The following is an 18,234-nucleotide window of genomic DNA, read 5'->3' on the forward strand; positions in this document are numbered from 1 at the left end:
AGGGACCACAGTTACAAATCCCAGCAAGCCATGAAGGGTGGGGGTGTGGAGACCAGGATTGGACTAGTTTATTGTGGTAAACAATGGAGCCCGCTGGCAGCCTTACTGCTTGCCAAGCCCTAGAATCTTTTGGAAGGGTAGAGGAGGTTCATCATTACCTCCACCCTCGCCTCGATCTGTTGGTGCCCAGGTAACTGCTTCCACCTGATGCACTTTAGAGGTGGCTGCGGCCTCCATGATTGTGCTTGTCAGAAAGCCCTAGATTAGCTGCTCAGAGAGGGAAGTGGCCCTGGGCAGCAACAGTACACACAGCCATAGATTATATATGATAAACTGTAAATGAATTCAACACTTTGGAAGGGCATCACAGAAAATGTATTTAAATAATTAATGAGAAGGAATTATTGTTAATAACAGAGACATAGAAAATAGGGCTGCCAACCAGCTTCAGATTTGCCTGACAAGGCCAGCACTGAACCAAGCTAGAATTTCACCCTGTGCAACTCGTCTCCCATGATTCCCTCCTCCATTTCAAACTCTCAGTTCCCGGTACCCTTGGTTAGAATCATTTTATATACATAGACTGAAGTTTTTGTATTAGAAGTAAGGAAGAACTGTCCCACTCCAACTTCTCCAGTGATGTTTGCTTGTTTTTAAAGTTGTTTGCATGATTTTTCATGTATTGTATGATAGTACTTTGGAATCGCTCATTCAATTCTTTTCATGCTCATTTTATACTTCTTTTCAGGTACGAGATACCCTTTTATTGAAATTTCCAGCATTTAATGATGTACGTTTGAAACACCAATTTGAAGCTATGTTCTCTTTCCAGGCTGTTGGTATCTGGAATAAACTTCCTTCATATATTCAATTAGAAGTAAAGTATATGCAATTGATAAGGAAGGTGAAAACTTTTTTGTTTGATACATTTTAGGATTTTTATGCTTTCTTTTCTGCTGATTTTTGATGCAATTCCTCATTTTTTTGTGTAATTCTCTTAAGAAGTGAACCACTTTGAACATTTTTGCTGGGATTAGTGCAGTGTACAAGTCTTCATGGATTAGAGTAGACTCAGGCTTTCAAGCAGCTGTTGCTCACTGACATTCAAAGAAAGGGGAAGGAGCAAGCCAGGAACTTACTGCCCTCCCTCACTGGCTTCCAGCCTTCCAATGAACACAAGCAACTACTGTATATGGCACAGCTAGTTGTATATCACAAAGCTGGGAGCCAATCAGGGAGGTGGTGCAGTCCTGGCTGGCTCCTCCCCTTTTCTCTGAGCACCAGAAGCAATAAGCAGTAGTAGCAGTGGCACACCAATGAGAGGAAGCCCAGTGGGCTGGACCTGGGAGGAAGAGCAAGGGTATGCCAGCAGAAGTATATAAGCAACGCACCGTATATGTGCCATAATGAGGGCATTGAAATTTTCATCCCTCCACAACTGTGCCCTGTGCAGCTGCAGCGCTCACACAGCCTTTGGTATAGCCCTCAATAAGGTTAATTCAGGTCAGGGTCGACCCCCATTGCATGCATGGAATTGTAGTTCTCATTTCCTTATCATGTCGGAGAAGAAAAGCAGGACTACAAGTGTCTGCATGCAGTGGGGGTAAATCCAGGCTTAGATTAGGCTGTCAGGAGAATCTGGAGCTAGTCGGAAACCCTAGTAAAGAGGCAGACGGCTGGTGTCTCATTAACATTTCAAAATTCAGGAACACCTAGTCAGGAGGGAGTGTAATTTTTTTAAACTAAATTTATCCCCTGTTGTAAAACACAATCCCAAGGCAAAACATGGTAATTTTGTTTTGTTTGAACAGACGGAACTCATCCTATCATCCTGTAAATCTCCTCTACATTCCTCCAGGACCAACTATGCCCTCCATTAGGCTGTTATGAGTTCTAATGCCTATCTTTCCAAGCTCCAGGTAATTACCAGCCCTGGATGGAAGGGAAGTTTTTCCCATTACAGCCAGTAACTGAGGGATAGCTGTAGATGCCAAATGCTGAAAAATTAGGTTGGGGGTAGCCCCCCTTCCTACTACTATGGCAGTGAAATGTCCAGCAGACACAGCTGACCACTTGGTTTCATGCCTACAGAGTCAATTTTCACGTAGGCATTCTAGTGCTTAAAGGTCCCATTGGTGTTTATTCTCATAATAGCTGGGTCTTCTGCCCTCATCAGAGCTTTGCAAGTGTCTGGGTACAGTTCTCAAGATAGGTGAATTTTTTTTTGTTTTGTTTTTTTTTGTCTTGCAGGTCTTGTGCAAGGTGACATGAAATGCTCCCTCTTTTCAAGGGCTGGGGAAGACCATGGGTAGGAATCAGAGTGGAGCACTGTTCTGTGCAAGCCCCACCCCATCCCCGTGGCAGCGTTCGTCTCCATGTACAATGAGCACAGGGAAGCAGAGGGCTTCACGATAGCACGGCGGGTTCTCCAGGGGCTGAGTCTCAGAGCGGTCACCCACATGCCCACTGAAACTCCGCAGCATGCACCCACCGCCAGCTCCCCGTGCCGTCTGCAGACGCCCCCCCAGGGAGAAGCGACTCCTGCTGAAGGGTAGGCGGGTGTGCGGCAGGCGGGTGATGCGCTGGGATGGCAGGGAGTTACTGCTCACAGTTCGGCGGCAGCGCTGGCAGTTCTGCACATAGGTGGTATAGCTGCTGTTGGCCACCGTGGACTCCATCAGGATTGCCTCAGAGTAGCTGGGCACTATTTGCTGGTTGGACCTGATGTGCCACTCCAGCTCCGTCATGTCAATGGTGTTCACCCTGGAGATTCTCCTGCAACAAGCTGCCTCCTCTGGGGTCATAGTGCCATCGTCCATCCCGAACAGTTTTTCCACATGGTAGTGTACATTGGCGGTCCGGTACTCCGTCAAGACCCTCAAGGGCCAGGATAGCATGAACAAGGAAGCCACCCAAAAGACGCATCGACGAGTATACCAGGGAGGGCGGCCTGGGTCCGGAAAAGCCACCATGTGCTCCCTGAAGTCCACATTTTTTAAGTGCATGCCCTCCCGGGCCTCCATGTAATCATCCAGCCCTTCATTCTCACTGAAGAACCTGGCCCGCTGGGTCAGGTAAGAGCTCTCTGCATCCGAGCTAGAGAAGCTAAAGCATTTGGTGAAGCGGAGCTTGGTGACGGGATAATCCAATAGGCCCAGCAGTTCCTTGGAGACATCCTTCACACCATGCCGTGAGTAGTCAAACTCAGACTCAGCCACATGTGTGTTGACCCTCTCGTGGTAGACCTGGGTGGTGGTGTAGGCATCCCCGTTGCGGTACCGGGTTACCTGCCGGGTCCTCCGAATGTAGTGGTAGCTGATGGCCTTCCACCAGATGCAGGGGGTGGCACGCTGCATCCTCTGGATCTTCTCATAGACACTGCCAATGTCCATCCTGTGCCGCATCTCGTTCCTGGTGAAGCAGTGCCAGCACTCGACCAGGTATACCACATACAGCATGCCAAGGAAGGCCAGCGGGATGTAGATGTAGCCACTGGAGCAGGGGCTGTCATGGTAGATGGTGGACTCACCCCGGTAGGTCCCATCGAAGGCCAATCGTGTCACCTTGGCCAGGCGGCACCAGCCCACAACACCGAAGCAGCCATACATGAGTAAGCTGAGCACCAGGCATTTCCAGTGGGACTCTCGGCAGAGGGAGCTGCTCAGGGATTGCTTTAGAGGCCTCTGCTGCTCAAATCGAAAGAACAGATAATGCACTTATAAGTAAACAAGAAAAAAAGGCAAGCGATCAATACCTAATAAGAGAAAGATCAGCCCCATATGCAGCCTCCCTGTACAGAACAGACAGCAGACAGCAAGGGAGGGAGGTCACCCTGGCCTGGCACCCCCCCTCCCCCCGCCCCAAACCCTCTCCTACTGGAGGGATGTGATTCTGTGTGTGTGGGTCTATCTCTTTGTGCCCTGACAAAGGCAAAATAAAGAAACAAACAAACAGTGTTTTATGATGTATGGATTTTCCCAGGAGCAACCTTTTCGCTGGGCAAGCTGCCACTGCTGCAGGTAGCCCCTCATTGTAAATGGGGCATAGTGAACCTCATAGAGGAAGGGGGGCTGTGAGCACACATGAGAGATGACAGGGTTTGGATTTTGCTCAAGCCTTTTTCAGTAGTAACTAAAGGCAAGTTATGTTAAGGGGTGGGGGCCTTTTGAATGGACACCCGAGAGACAGGGGCTAGGGGTGACTGAGCAGACCCTTTGAGTGCATTCTTGATAGATGGAGCAGGGCCTCATTGAGAGTTAAAGGACAGGGCCTTTGATGTAAATGCCTATCTGGAGAGTGGATCTGAAGGTTTTGAGTTCAGACTGAAAGCCCTTAGGGTATGTTCCTCTGACTTGTTTTTCAGGCTGAGTTATCCATTAGTTGCTGCCTTCAAAACCTCCCCTTTTCCTCAGAATATATATTAAAATGTCTCTCCTAACCATTAGGCAGCAAATGGTAAGGAATGAGAGACCCTGGATAAGAAGGCCGCAAGCTAGTGACACCTCTTCCCACCACCCCCAATACCAGCTAATTAAGGTGACTAACTTAAGAACCCATTAAAAATGACAATTCTGTGATTACTGCCTTCTGACCTTCCACTTGCCTTTCTGTGCTAATTACCTACTGACTACATTTAAAAGGTTCGCTGTGCTTTTGTTGTTTGAAGGGGGGGGGGGGGGGGGAGGGTTGTGTCTTTTTTCTGGAAATGCAGCTGAGATCACTTAGCTTCCTAGCTGCATCCATTATCAGTTAATGCATAAGTCTGTGCAATTAAAAGAAATATTTCAGCTTTGAAATGGAGAAGGGCTTCTTGGGCCTAGCAGCAAGGCTTCTGGTTGGGCGACAGCCCAGCCTTCTATTGGAGAACAGAGTGAGCAGGGTTGGTTGGGAAAATGGCTACACTAAGAATGGATAATTCTATACTTGGCTCCCAGTCCCTGGATGCTGTTCCTCTTGCTCCATTACTAACCTAGTGCTTTTCTGACTTTCAGTGGTTATTAGTGAAAGAAATGTTTCGTTATGAAAGTGGCAGATGATGTGGGGAAGAGGTTGGCTGCTTGTTTCCATAAGGGAACTGCCCTTGGTAATGGGAGACAGAAGACCCATGCCCCTACCTTGGGTTATGTCCGATTACTCACTTAGTTTAAGGAAACCCAAGAATGGTACACAGTCATTTATGGAAAATTCCCTTAATTCAGTAAAAGGCATTGCACCCCACACAGAAGTGAGTTCAGTGGTGAGGCAGTGACAGAATTAAAATAACATACTAGTGCAACAGAAGGAAGACACATGACACCTGAAGACCAAGAGAGTATTTGGAAGAGCCAAGGTAGTGCAGCTTCTTTTAAATGTCTCTTAAATTGCTGAGCAGTGCCTACAGGTTGCTAAATTTGGGGGCATGGCTATTTTATAGGGGTTATCACCTCTCTCATGACTTAAACCCCCTCCTACCCTCATATACACATAGATGCTATCCAGGGAGACCTGCGGTCCCTTTCCAAGCTGACTAAGACGCTCTCCTAACCATAATTATTTAACTGTTAGCCATGCACCAGTTCTCACAGGAGAGATTTATCAGGCTGCAAGACCAGCTGTCAATGTGAGGAGAGGGACTGAAGGCTGGCTGCTGCCTTCTCCTTTCCCACACCAGCCAGTGGCTTTGTTTGAGGTTCTGTAGCCACCTTGCTGTGGGGTTATATCAAATCTTTCCATTGGTATTGGACATTTCAAACTCTACCTAACTGTGAGATGGGAAGCCTGACTGGGATGAATCCCTCCACATCTGGACACCCAGATTAAAAATGTCGTTCAGCAATGTCTAAGTTGAAATAACCCCTGGTTTTAAGACAGCTTTTTTCAAAATGGAGCCCCTGTGAATTCTTAAGCAGAGGAAAAACTAATCCAATTAGGCAAACATCTATTCCTGGTGAAACTAAGCTTTTAATTCCTGTTCTAGGAGACCACCAGGCCAAAAAGGTTTGCATTGTTCTCACTCACATGTTTTGCTTTTATCTAGGTCTCAGATGCATGCGGATTTATCTCATGCATATACATTGAGGAGATCCTGAAAATCTGATTAACTGTGGAGTCTCTAGGACAGGTTTGGGAAGCCCTGGACTAAAAAGATTCTGAGCTCCAATCTTGCAGGGTTATCTTAAAGTGACAGTTCCTAAAACTGTTCAATTGACCCTACAAAGGGGAAACTACAGACCTAAAAGGGAGAACGACCAGAGGTACCAACCAAGGGATATTTATTAATAATCACATGAAAAACATATAGCCCATAAAGATCTATAAAGTCTATAAAAATGTAATATCAAGACTGACATTTTTATAGACTTAATATATACATATATACACTATATAGTTTTCATGTGATTATTAATAAATATAATAAATATCCCTTGGTTGGTACCTCTGGTTGTACCCCCTTTTTTGTTCTGTTGTTTCTCCTTGGTTAGTTTTGCAAAGAGGTTTCTTCTGCTTTTTTTTTTTTTGTTTCAGTTGACCCTATAGCCATTAGGGTCAGTCAGGTTTTCAGGATATTCACAATGAATATGCATGAGGTAAATCTGCAAGCAATGGTGACCTATCTTATGCAAATTTATCTCAAGCACATTCATTGTGGGGATCCTGAAAACCTAACTGACTCTGGAGTCCCCAGGACAGTTTTGGGAGGCCCTCAGAGAGACTATTTGTCTGCAAATACACCTCATGAATATCCCATTTTTGCTCAAATTTTTATTTTCCCCTAGATTTCTAAACACAATTTTGTAACGGCGAAAACAGGTGAAAGAGGATGTCCTGGTGGCTATTACTGAAAACTAGACTTAGAACCAACAAATGAGCTAATTATGGGGAAGGGCCTAACAAAAGAAAGCAGGTTCTAGAAACACCTTGCACCTTCAGGAAGCCTCTAAGTTACAGTGGGTGTTCAGAGCTATAGCTTTGATTATAAACCCCAGTACAGCCTCTTTGGATCACCTAATTAGGGAATCCTGTGAGGCAATGGGAAGAGCACTGTGGCCCTGAAGGTTGGAAGAGGTGGGGTCAGCAGCCATGTCTACAGGTGTCACAGGGGTGAGGTGGCTCAGGGATCAGGGTCATGTGGTCTGATGCCTAAAGGGAAGAAGCAGTCAGTGGCCACACTACATGGGCTGAGGGTGAAAAGGCAGTCGCAGTGTTTGTACTGTACAGGCCAAAAAGAAAGTGTGACAGTGCTGTAGGTTGCCCCTTGGGCCAAAGAGTGGAAGAGGCAGCTGGCTTAGCCTCTTTCTTACTAAAAGTGACTGAAGGGGAAGGCAATAGTTTTGAGAGAGACTACTGAGGAACAGGATGGGGAGAAAAGGACAAAAACGTTTGGAAAGAGGGCCATTGAAAAGTAAAGATTGTTGAGGAAAGGACAGAATAGGGAAACTAAAGAAGAGCTGCTGGGGACAGAGAGTGGTAAAGAAGAGAGGCATTGGGAGAGACTGCAGAGGATGGGTTAGGGGACTGAGAGAGACTGGTGAAAAAGAGGGGCAACAGAAGAAACTGCTGGGCACAGGATGAGGAAACGAAAGAGAGAGAGAGAAAAACTGTTATGGAGAGGGATAAGAGAAGACAGGGAGAGACTGGTGGGGAAGAGGGGCATTGCAGTGTATGCTTATTGCCTGCCCATGCTAACCTTGGGCCCTGCTAAAATCACAGTGCTGTCTACACCACTGGGGTGCCTCTATTTTCCCCCAAAGAAATATGATAGCCTGGGGCTGAACTCCTCCATGGTCCTCCTCAGACCCTCCACACATGGAAAGCATAAATTGGATGTGGCTTCAGATCACTAGAGGCATGCTAAGGAGACCTCAGTTTGTCCCATATAATGGGGTTCAATTTCCTTGGGAGCAAATTAACGTGACTGGCATGTTCGTCCCCTTAAATGTGTAGGGATAAAGGACAAATTATTAGGAGCCTAACACCCCAGTGGCTTGCTTGTGAGATGCTGTATCTCGTTATTCAGTCCACCTGTACTGAATTTTGTCTCTGTTTCTTCCTTTGACACACTGTCCATGGTAGGGACCCTTAAGAAGCCCCTCCCTACAGGATGCCCCCAACTCAGTATATGAGCAGTTTTCCAGCTTCCTACCAATGCCACATCTGCTAAGGTTATGTTTGTTTGCTTGTCCACTCCAGGGAGTGGGCCCTAAGGTGGTGCCCTGGACAGATGCAAGGTTCTGTCCACTTAATAGGTTCCAGATTTTGCAAGTGGGGCAGGAAAGGGGAAACGCCTGATGTCTTACTTCAAGGCATGTATTTCATAAAGATTTGTGTTTTAATCAAGGGGGAGGCTTTGCCTTTCTCCTTTAGAAACAGAAGGTGCTGGTGGCTCATTCAGTCCACCCATTCATAGTTTCCCATTTTGTTGTGATCAGTGTTTTGCTTCTGTCGCTAAGCTCTCTGTGTCACTGTCCCATGCTTGAATCCTGGCACTGGTCTGGTTCCTATAATCTCTGCTGGGCATCTGTTCCTGGTGTCCACCAAAACTCCCAGTGACAAAAGTATTTTCAGACCTCAAAAGCACTGAGAAAGGGATCCAGGGTAAAGACCCCAAGAGAGCTAAGGGGAAGGGGGGGCAGAGGTGCTGAAGATCTCTGCAAAGAAGTCCCGGCAGACCCTGGGACCAAGAGAAGCAAGGGAAAACAAACATTTCCACCAGCCCTCCTTCCCTGTTACCTTCTCTTTTAGGATACACTGCATTTCCCCTCTTTTTTATCCTGCCCTCCCATGTTCCTTGCATGTCTGGTTTTCTGCTGAGCCCTAGCCTTGGACCAGTGAACATGCTGACTTGTGCTGCATTGCAGAGGATGTACGGTGCCTTGTCCTTCCATGGCACCAGGAAGCACACGGTTGTGCATAGGAAGCTAGCAGGTAGAAATCTACAGGACCGATCCTGCTGGGGAAATACATCTCCTAGGGTGTATCATAGAAGGGGGGGGGGGGTGAATTTCAGGTTACTGGCAATTCCTACACGCCATTCTCTCCTTCATCCCTTTTCCATCCCACCTCCTCTGTTACTTCCCACCTCTTTCTGTTCCCTGCCATTATTTGGAGCGTCATTATATTTCTCTGTCATTCCCAACCACTCTCTTTCACCCCCGGCTGAAGAATCTCCCTCTCCGCCTTGCATTTCTTGTTGGGCGACGAAGGAAAGGGCTGGATCTCTCCAGGGCACAAAGGTGGCATCAGACATAGCCAGTGAAACCCAAACTCCCCACCCCCTACCCATTGTGAAAGGCATCAGGGAATCAAAACAGAGAAAGGGAGGGCTGGATGGATGCCTACCTCCTCCCTGCCGTCTTGGTTCAAAGTAGGTGTCTCGCCATTGCCGATTAAGCCAAGCATGATTCTTCGGAGCCTTCCAGGTAGAGCCGCCGGTGAGAAGGAGGAGGGCGGCTGAGGCCGTGCAGGAGTCCGGGCATCTTAGGAGGGCGCGGGCAGGAGGCAGAGCCCAGCCTTCCTCTCACCTTCCAGCATGGGATGCACTGCCCTCTGCCCCCCGCCCCGGCCCCAGGTGGAGCCCCATCGCCGGCGATCTGAACAACGGAGCTAGGAAACGGAGCAACGCCCCCGATTCCTACTCGGATCCCCTCCCACCTATTTCTGTCCCGGCCCCCAGTGAACCAGGGATGGCTCCTCTATATCTGCCCCGATCCCCTGTGAACCACCGATCGCCCCCCCCCCCCTCCAATATCCACCTCGGCCCCAGTGAACTAGGGTTCACCCCCCCCCCCCCGATTTCTGCCCCCTTACACCAGGGATCGCCCCCCACGCTTCCTATGCATTCGAATGGCTTCTCTGCTAGCGCTCAGCCCGGCTGCTCTTCCTGCGCTAGCCATCGGCTAGAGCTCCCTCTGCGCGTCCAGGATACCCTCACCCCTCCCTCTCCTGCGCGCACACACCATCATCACACACCCAGCCTGCTGCTGCCTGCTCCCTCACACACCGACACCGATACCAGCCTCCTAAATAATATACACCCTTGCAGCCAATCTCCTGCCGCCACTCCAAAAGTAAGCAACACACTCCATCACACACCTGCTCCCCCCCCCCCCCCCCCCCCAGGACAGCTGGCAGTTCAAGGTCTTCCCTCCTCCTCCACAGCATCTCCCTCTTTCCAGGCTTATTACAATTTACAGTTTATGAAAACTGGCTATACTGCATTATCTGTGGAACAGGTCAAAGCAGTGTACAGGATAAAACCAGAGTTGTAAAGAAGCTCCTTTAAAATGATAGAAAAGATCCAATCTATCAAGATAGCAATCATCCTCAAAGTCTCAAACAATAATACACAATCAGTTCAGAATGATTATAGGCGACAAGGCCAAAAACCTGACTTGAAAAGGAGAAATGGAGAAAGATTTGAAAACTGTACAGTTACATCAAGAGACTATGATAAAAGATTTGGTTACTTTAAGGAGACGAACTGAATTTCTGGAGAATGTAACTAGAAATAATAATATCCGCTTTTTTGAATTTTCCTAAATGAATTGGGGTTTTACCAAGAGAAATGCTTAGGAAGTATATTATAGAGATACTAGGTGTTTCTGAAGAAATGGTTCCTCCATTTACACAAATATATTATTTACCCCAAAAAAAACCAAGTATCTCAGACAAATGTCCTAGATATCTCGAGGATTTTAGAATCCTCAGATACTGAATTAGTAATTGCCTCTACTCTAATTGCCACTGTAGCCTTATCACCGGATAAAAACTGGCTGATGAGGCTTTTCTTTCAAAATAAAGATAAAAGCTTTCTTGGTTTGAAGGTCCAACTCTTCCCGGATGTTACTAAGGAAACTCAAAAACGCCGTCAGAGATTTTTACTTATGAGACCTGCTGTACTTCAGATAGGGGCAACGTTCTTTTTAAAGTATCCCTGCAAATGCCTAATAAAGTATGAGTCTAATAAGTATGTATTCTATGACCCTTCTCAGCTATCATCTTTCCTGGCTGCAAAAGGACAGGGGAGTAATTAGATCATAGTTCTAGGTTTAAAGGAAAAAAGGGTATCTTTAATGAGTAACCGATCTAGTGTGATTTTCCTTAAATTAATGTTTCCTTTACTTTCCTATCGTAAATTTTGAATCTCCGCAATGTGGACTTTAATTAACTTGCTGTATGTATTTGTGTTAAAATAATTTATTTTTCTTGTTTGAGAATGTACAGCATAGTTATTTCTTGACAAGTAATCATTCTTGTTTAATGATATATGTAAATGAATAAATAAATAATAATAATAAAAAATGGCCTCCCCCCCAGGATCGTCTCCGCCACCGCACCCCCCCCCCAAGATCCACCGCTCCCACTTCCCAATCGCTGCTGCCGCCCGCCCTGGATACCTTGGCTGGCGGGGATCCCAAGGCCTCACCAGCAGAAGAGTTCTCCAGTGCTGCTCTTCTTCCTTCTGCTGCGTGGCCTTCCCCTGCAACTGCTTTTTCTCTCAGGTTGCACATACGCGGCCTGAGGGGAAAAGCAGCCGCAGGGGAAGGCAATGCAGACTGTGAAGAAGAGCAGCCTGCTGTGTCTGTTCCTCCAGGTCCTCCCCAGCCTCCAAGGGGGGCCCAGTGCTGGAGTTTTCTCTCTCCTGCTCCTGTCGGGACACAATCTCCCAGGTCCCGTCAGGAGCAGGAGAGAGAGACCCTGGCGCCGGGCCCCCCTTGGAGCAGTGGCGTACCAAGGGGGGGCAGTGGGGGCAGTCCGCCCCGGGTGCACGCCGCTGGGGGGGGTGCCATGCGCCGGTCCGTCGTTCGTTTCCATGCTCCCTCTGCCCCAGAACAGGAAGTAACCTGTTCCGGGGCAGAGGGAGCATGGAAACAAACGACATTGACTGGCGCGCGGCACCCCCCCAGCGGCGTGCACCCGGGGGGGAGGGGTTCTTTCGCCAGGGTGGGGGGTCACGTTACACGGGGGGGCGCTGCACCCGGGGGGGCCGGGCGCATCGGCGATCCGCCCCGGGTGTCAGCGCCCCTAGGAACGCTACTGCCTTGGAGGCCTGGACCTGGGGAATTTTACCCCCCTGCCCCCTCTCAGCAGAGTATTTAAGGTAGCCCCTCCGAGGATCAGAGCTTTTTCCCTGCTCCTTGGAGGCGGCTTTTCCACCCACCTGCCCTTGGTACTGTCTGTCCTTAGTCTGGTTTCCCTTATCAGCTGGGCATAATACAGTGTGGGTGTTTGCTATGGCTGTCACAGCAGGCAGACGCCCGAGCTACAGGGATTGTGGCTTATGGGGGATGAGCCATAACAATAAGCAAGGGTCAAAATTGATTCATGGTGAGTTGCAAGACCCAGGGAATGGGCATGGAGGCCCATGCCTGTGCCAAGGCCCTAGCTGTCAAGACGGGGCTGGTAGAGTGGAGATAATTGGAGATGGAGCGGCAATGGACGCCACCATTTATAAATGAAACCACTCCACTGGTGAGACATTAACCACCTTCTTTCAAAATATAGCATGTAAAGACAAGCCACTGATGGAGCAAAAGTAGCTCTTCCATTGACTTTGCAACAATGGAGTTAAGCTGCTATGTGGGCATTGCAACTGACTCTCTACATAGATCCTCAGAAGAAGCGACAGTGAAACGAAACGGGTGCCTGTTGGGATCATAGACAAGCTATGCTTGAGTTCACATCTGTGGTTATTCGAATGTGAAGATATAAGAAAAAAAGTGGTGATTCCACTAATTAAATAGAGACTGAATAATTTGGAAAAATATTAATATATTATTGGAGGCAAACCATATCAAAATAAATAAAAAACAAACGGAGGTTTTTTTGACCAATGATTATAAATGTCACTAAAAGTTTTCTGCCGACAGCTGTCATAGACAGAGTCAAAGTGAAATCTTTGTGACTTCTGAGGTCTTTTCCTCCATTTAGAATTAATAACATTCTTTTTGGATCACTTGTTGAGGTGTCTTTGGGAGTTTACATTGTGAACAATAATTGCTTTTTGTTTGTTAGATTAAGTAGGCGTTATATAGACAACATTGTCTTCATGGAGAGGTGATGAGAGTCAATTACAATAATTTTTTAGTTGGTTGAATTTGAGAGATGTTAACATCAACTTTGCTATGGAATACTATCAATAAACTATTAATTTCTTGGATGTACTAACAGAGCAAACTAATGAATATTTTAAAACAACAATATACTTCAAACCAACTGATAGAAATACTATGTTACATTTTAATAGTATCATGCAAGATCATTTAAGGAAAGTTTGCCATTCACACAGTTCTTGCATTATAGAAGAATTTGTACTTTAAAAGAGAAGCTAAGCAGTTGATGAAAAAGCTGAAAGATGGAGGCTAACCAAAACAAACTAAAGAGGACGGCTCTGTGCAACCCTGTATTGACTACTGGGGTCTCAACGAGATCACCATTAAGAACCAGTATCATTTGTTGCAACCTAAACATAGTAAAAAAAAAGGGTGTAGAGTCTGCAGTTAAGCTGGTCTCTCATGCATGATGTATGGTGCAAGCTTGAGCAGCCTGCAAAGCAGTTTGTACAAAAGAGGATGTGCTACTTGCTTAGCTGGACTCGTGGTGAAAATAATTTTTAGATTGTATGTGCAACAGAAAACAAACAGGAGGGAAGATGAGTCAAGGTCAGCTGACTATAAAGCCACTCGTTTGTTATGGACTATAAAAGTTAGGGAACGACCCCTACCCAGCTGGAGTCCTCCACTGATGAGTGTGATGCAGGTATTCCAAACTTCTCACAGGCATAGCTGAAGAAGGGCTTTCTCAGCTGTAGAGGCACTGAGATGATGCTAATGAGTTTGGTGATGTATATTTAAGCTTCTAATAAATGTCTGCATTTCTTTAGTACCTTTGTGCATGTGCGCTTTCTTGCTTTTTCTCATTGGGTGCTGTTGTAGCGGTAAACTCTGGCACTGTTCCATACAGTACCGAAGTTTTGAGCATCGGGGCCTGAGAGCGGTTTACATAGTATTAAATAAAAGTAGATAAATTACAAACTAAGGGCCCTGTTTAGTAAGCCGTGCTAAGGGCAGTGTTTTTAGCAGGCACTAATGATTAGCATTTGCTAAATGCTAAGTTGCCCATAGGAACATATGGGTGACTCTAACGTTTAGTGCGCGCTAATTTTAGTGTGCACTAAAAACACTACCGCACCTTAGTAAACAGGGGCCTAAGACAGGAGAGAGTGGAGAAGGCAGAGAAACAGACAGAAAAGAGAAGAATAAAAAAGAAACAGGAACTGCACTGGGTTACCCTGTTTGCTTCAGCCATTTGGTCATCTCCACCTTTTTCTCCCCACCATTATCCTTTGTGGAGAGTACTTCTCTCTGTTGTGTGTCCCAAAATACCTCTCCATATTTTTTCCCCAGCAGGACCTACTTCCTTTCCCACACCCTTTGGACATTATTCAAAAATACCATCTTGGAAGCCCAGACCAGATGCATTCCACATATTTGCAAAGGTGGAAAGAAGAGAAAACGACAGCCAGCATGATTAAAAGGTGATGTACAGTCAAAAGATTGTCCTTCAAAGAATGGAAAAAGGACCCAAAATGAAGAAAATGAGAAGCAACATAAGCACTGGCAAATCCGATGCAAAGCATTAATAAAGAAGGTTAAAAGAGAATATGAAAAGAAACTTGCCACACAGGCTAAAACTCACAGTAGCAACTTTTTCAGGTACATCAGAAGCAGAAAGCTTGTGATGGGATTGTGAGGGAATTCGTGGGACTGTAAGATTGTGAAGGAGCAAAAGGGGCACTCAGGGAAGGCAAGGCCATAGTGGAGAAACAGCATAAGGAATGGCAAGTCAAATGCAAAGTGCTGATAAGGAAGGCAAAGAGGGACTTTGAAAAAAAAAGATTGCGTTGGAGGCAAAAACACATACTAAATTTTTTTTTTAGGCATATTAAAAGCAAGAAGCCGGCAAAAGAATCGGTTGGAACGCTAGATGACCAAGTGGTAAAAGGGGTACTCAGGGAAGTCAAAACCATAGCGGAGAGATTAAATGAAATCTTTGCTTCAGTCTTCACCAATGAAGATTTGGGAGAGATACCGGTGCCAGAAATGGTATTCAAAGCTGACGAGTAAGAGAAACTGAATGAAATCTCAATAAACCTGGAGGATGTAATGACACAATTTGACAAATTGAAGAATAGAATATTGCCTGGACCAGATTGTATTCTTCCCAGAGTACTGATAGAATTGAAAAATGAACTTAACGAACTATTTTTAGTAATATATAGTTTATCTTTAAAATCAAGCATGGTACCGAAAGATTGGAGGGTGGCCAATGTAACGTCAATTTTTTAAAAAGGTTCCAGAGGAGATCCGGGAAATTATAGACTGGTGAGCCTGACATCGGTGCCAGGTAAAATGGTAGAGATTATTATAAAGAACAAAAATTACAGAGCATATTCGAAAGCATGGATTAATGAGACAAAACCAACATGGATTTAGTGAAGGGAAATCTTGCCTCACCAATCTACTACATTTCTTTGAAGGGGTAAACAAACATGTGGATAAAGGTGAGCTGGTCAATATTGTGTATCTGGATTCTCAAAAGGCATTTGACAAAGTACCTCATGAAAGACTCCAGAGGAAATTGGAGAGTCGCGGGATAGGAGGTAGTGTTCTGGTTAAAAGATAGAAAACAGAGAGTAGGGTTAAATGGTCAGTATTCTCAATGGAGAAGGGTAGATATTGGGGTTTCCCAGGGGTCTGTGCTGGGACCGCTGCTTTTTAACATATTTATAAATGATCTAGAGATGGGAGTAACTAGTGAGGTAATTAAATTTGCTGATGACACGTGGAGGGGCATAATCAAAAGGGGCGCCCAAGTTTTCCTGAGGACGTCCTCACAGGACATCCCAGCGAAGGGACGGGGAAACCCATATTATCAAAACAAGATGGGCGTCCATCTTTTGTTTCGATAATATGATCAGGACGCCCAAATCGCGAAATTTAGGTCGACCTTAGAGATGGTCGTCCCCAATTTTCGGCGATAAGGGAAACCGAGGACCCCCATCTCAGAAACGACCAAATCCAAGCCCTTTGGTCGTGGGAGGAGCCAGCATTCGTAATGCACTGGTCCTCATGACATGCTAAGACACCAACCGGGCACCCTAGGGGACACTGCAGTGGACTTCATAAATTGTTCCCAGGTGCATAGCTCCCTTACCTTGTGTGCCGAGCCCCCAAAAACCCACTTCCCACAACTGTACATCACTACCATAGCCCTTCTGGGTGAAGGGGGGCACCTACATGTGGGTATAGTGGGCTTCTGGTGGGTTTTGAAGGGCTCACATTTACCACCACAAGTGTAACAGGTAGGGGGGGATGGGCCTGGGTCCGCCTGCCTGAAGTGCACTGCACCCACTAAAACTGCTCCAGGGACCTGCATACTGCTGTCATAGAGCTGGGTATGATATTTGAGGCTGGCATAGAGGCTGGAAAAATATTTTTTAAAATTTTTTTTGAGGGTGGGAGGGGATTAGTGACCACTTGAGGAGTAAGGGGAGGTCATTCCCGATTCCCTCTGGTGGTCATCTGGTTATTTTGGGCACATTTTTGTGGCTTGGTCGTAAGAAAAAAAGGACCAGGTAAAGTCGTCCAAGTGTTCGTCAGGGACGCCTTTCTTTTTTCCATTATCGGTCGAAGACGCCCAAGTGTTAGGCGTGCCCCAGTCCCGCCTCCAACACGCCCCTGCGAACTTTGGTCGTCCCCGCGACAGAAAGCAGTTCAGGACGCCCATAATCGGCTTTCGATTATGTCGATTTGGGTGACCCTGTGAGAAGGACGTCCATCTTGCGATTTGTGTCGCAAGACGGGTGCCCTTCTCTTTCGAAAATAAGCCTGAAAGTAATTCAAAGTTGTTAAATTGCAAGAGGATTGTGAAAAATTACAAGAGGACCTTACGAGAATGGGCTATGTCGGCATTGCCTCACAGCTTAGTAGATGGGGGGGGGGGGGGGTAAATGGGCTATAAGCCCCTAATACAGTCCAATGGTTTTCTTATATTTTGTTCATGTGATGACTTATACTGTGTCAAAACTGAAAACTCTTATCTCTATCTGATCGATAATAAAAAGAGTTCATTGTGAACAGTATCTACCCTAAAAGGTTGTTTTATAGCTGTACATGAGGAATTGTGATACTGAATGAACAAGTATATGTTTTTGTTCCTAGTCATGCATCCAAAGGTTATATAATCCTTTCAAGAAAGCCAGTTAATAGTTTAACTCATTAGTGGAACATAATCACAGAGGCATAGTACGGTCACATTTTCAATATGGTAATACTAGAGGCCAACTAAGGAACATGTTATTTTGAGTTAGTATTCACTGGACGAAACTTGTGCCATCACCATCCAGTTGATTAGCCTGTGTCTTAAAAGGTGGAGGATAAAGGCTTTTTTTTTTTACTTTTATATCACACATTATCCCAAGCAAAATCAGATTCAATGTGGCTTACATTTGAAATACAGTGAAGCAGAATAATAGAATTCAATTATAACATGGGAGCAAATAGATGGATATGTCTGAAACATTTAACAAAATTGAGATTAGCATATATACCCAACTGAGTATGTAAAAGTCTGTCCTTTAATGATGCCGCATGTTCAGAAATCATAGCCATAAGTATGGACAGTTATTCAAATATTATCACATGCATAAACCAGAACAGGCATTCATACACACATTGCAAAAGTAAACAACAACTTCTACAGAGTACATCCAAAACGTAATTTTTATTTTTCATTTCCATCTTCCAAAATTCTAGACAGCAGATGAACAGATCAGCAGGACTCAAAGAAGTCCAAAACAAGTATACTCAGAAACAACACAGTTTATACCTAATTGTTCAACCACCCTTAGGATTCACCTTTGGGTTTAAAAAGCAAATGAAAACTGGATAAAATAATAAAAACAAAGTTTAAAGCAAATGCCCTTAATATGTAATACTTGGTAGCAATAATGAAACAGTGATGGAATATTCACATAGCAAGCAGCCTGAGCCAACAGATTTATTTTACATTGAACATAATTAACTTTGTATGAAGTTGGCAGCTAATAGTGTGCTGAACTGGACAATGTTGGCACATTTAGACTGATGTTGGACAGAACCTCTGCATGAAGGAAACCCTTCCCTCATTATTCAATACCTCTCTGTGAAATAGTAGTAATGATAAAGGCAAGTGCATTTGTATAATATACCACTG

General features: G+C 45.6%; 1 protein-coding gene across 1 annotated transcript; it reads right to left on the bottom strand.

Moving 5' to 3' along the window:
* Nucleotides 1–1,226: 1,226 nt before the first annotated feature.
* On the bottom strand, nt 1,227–9,378 carry TMEM151A (transmembrane protein 151A). Its single transcript, XM_030219299.1, has 2 exons — nt 9,319–9,378; nt 1,227–3,686 (listed from the first exon to the last, which is right to left on the bottom strand). Exons 1-2 carry the CDS (start codon nt 9,376–9,378, stop codon nt 2,316–2,318), a joined length of 1,431 nt encoding a protein of 476 aa, XP_030075159.1. The 3' UTR covers nt 1,227–2,315.
* Nucleotides 9,379–18,234: the final 8,856 nt, after the last annotated feature.

Source organism: Microcaecilia unicolor, chromosome 11 (genome assembly GCF_901765095.1).
Source record: "Microcaecilia unicolor chromosome 11, aMicUni1.1, whole genome shotgun sequence".
Taxonomy (NCBI): Eukaryota; Metazoa; Chordata; class Amphibia; order Gymnophiona; family Siphonopidae; genus Microcaecilia; species Microcaecilia unicolor.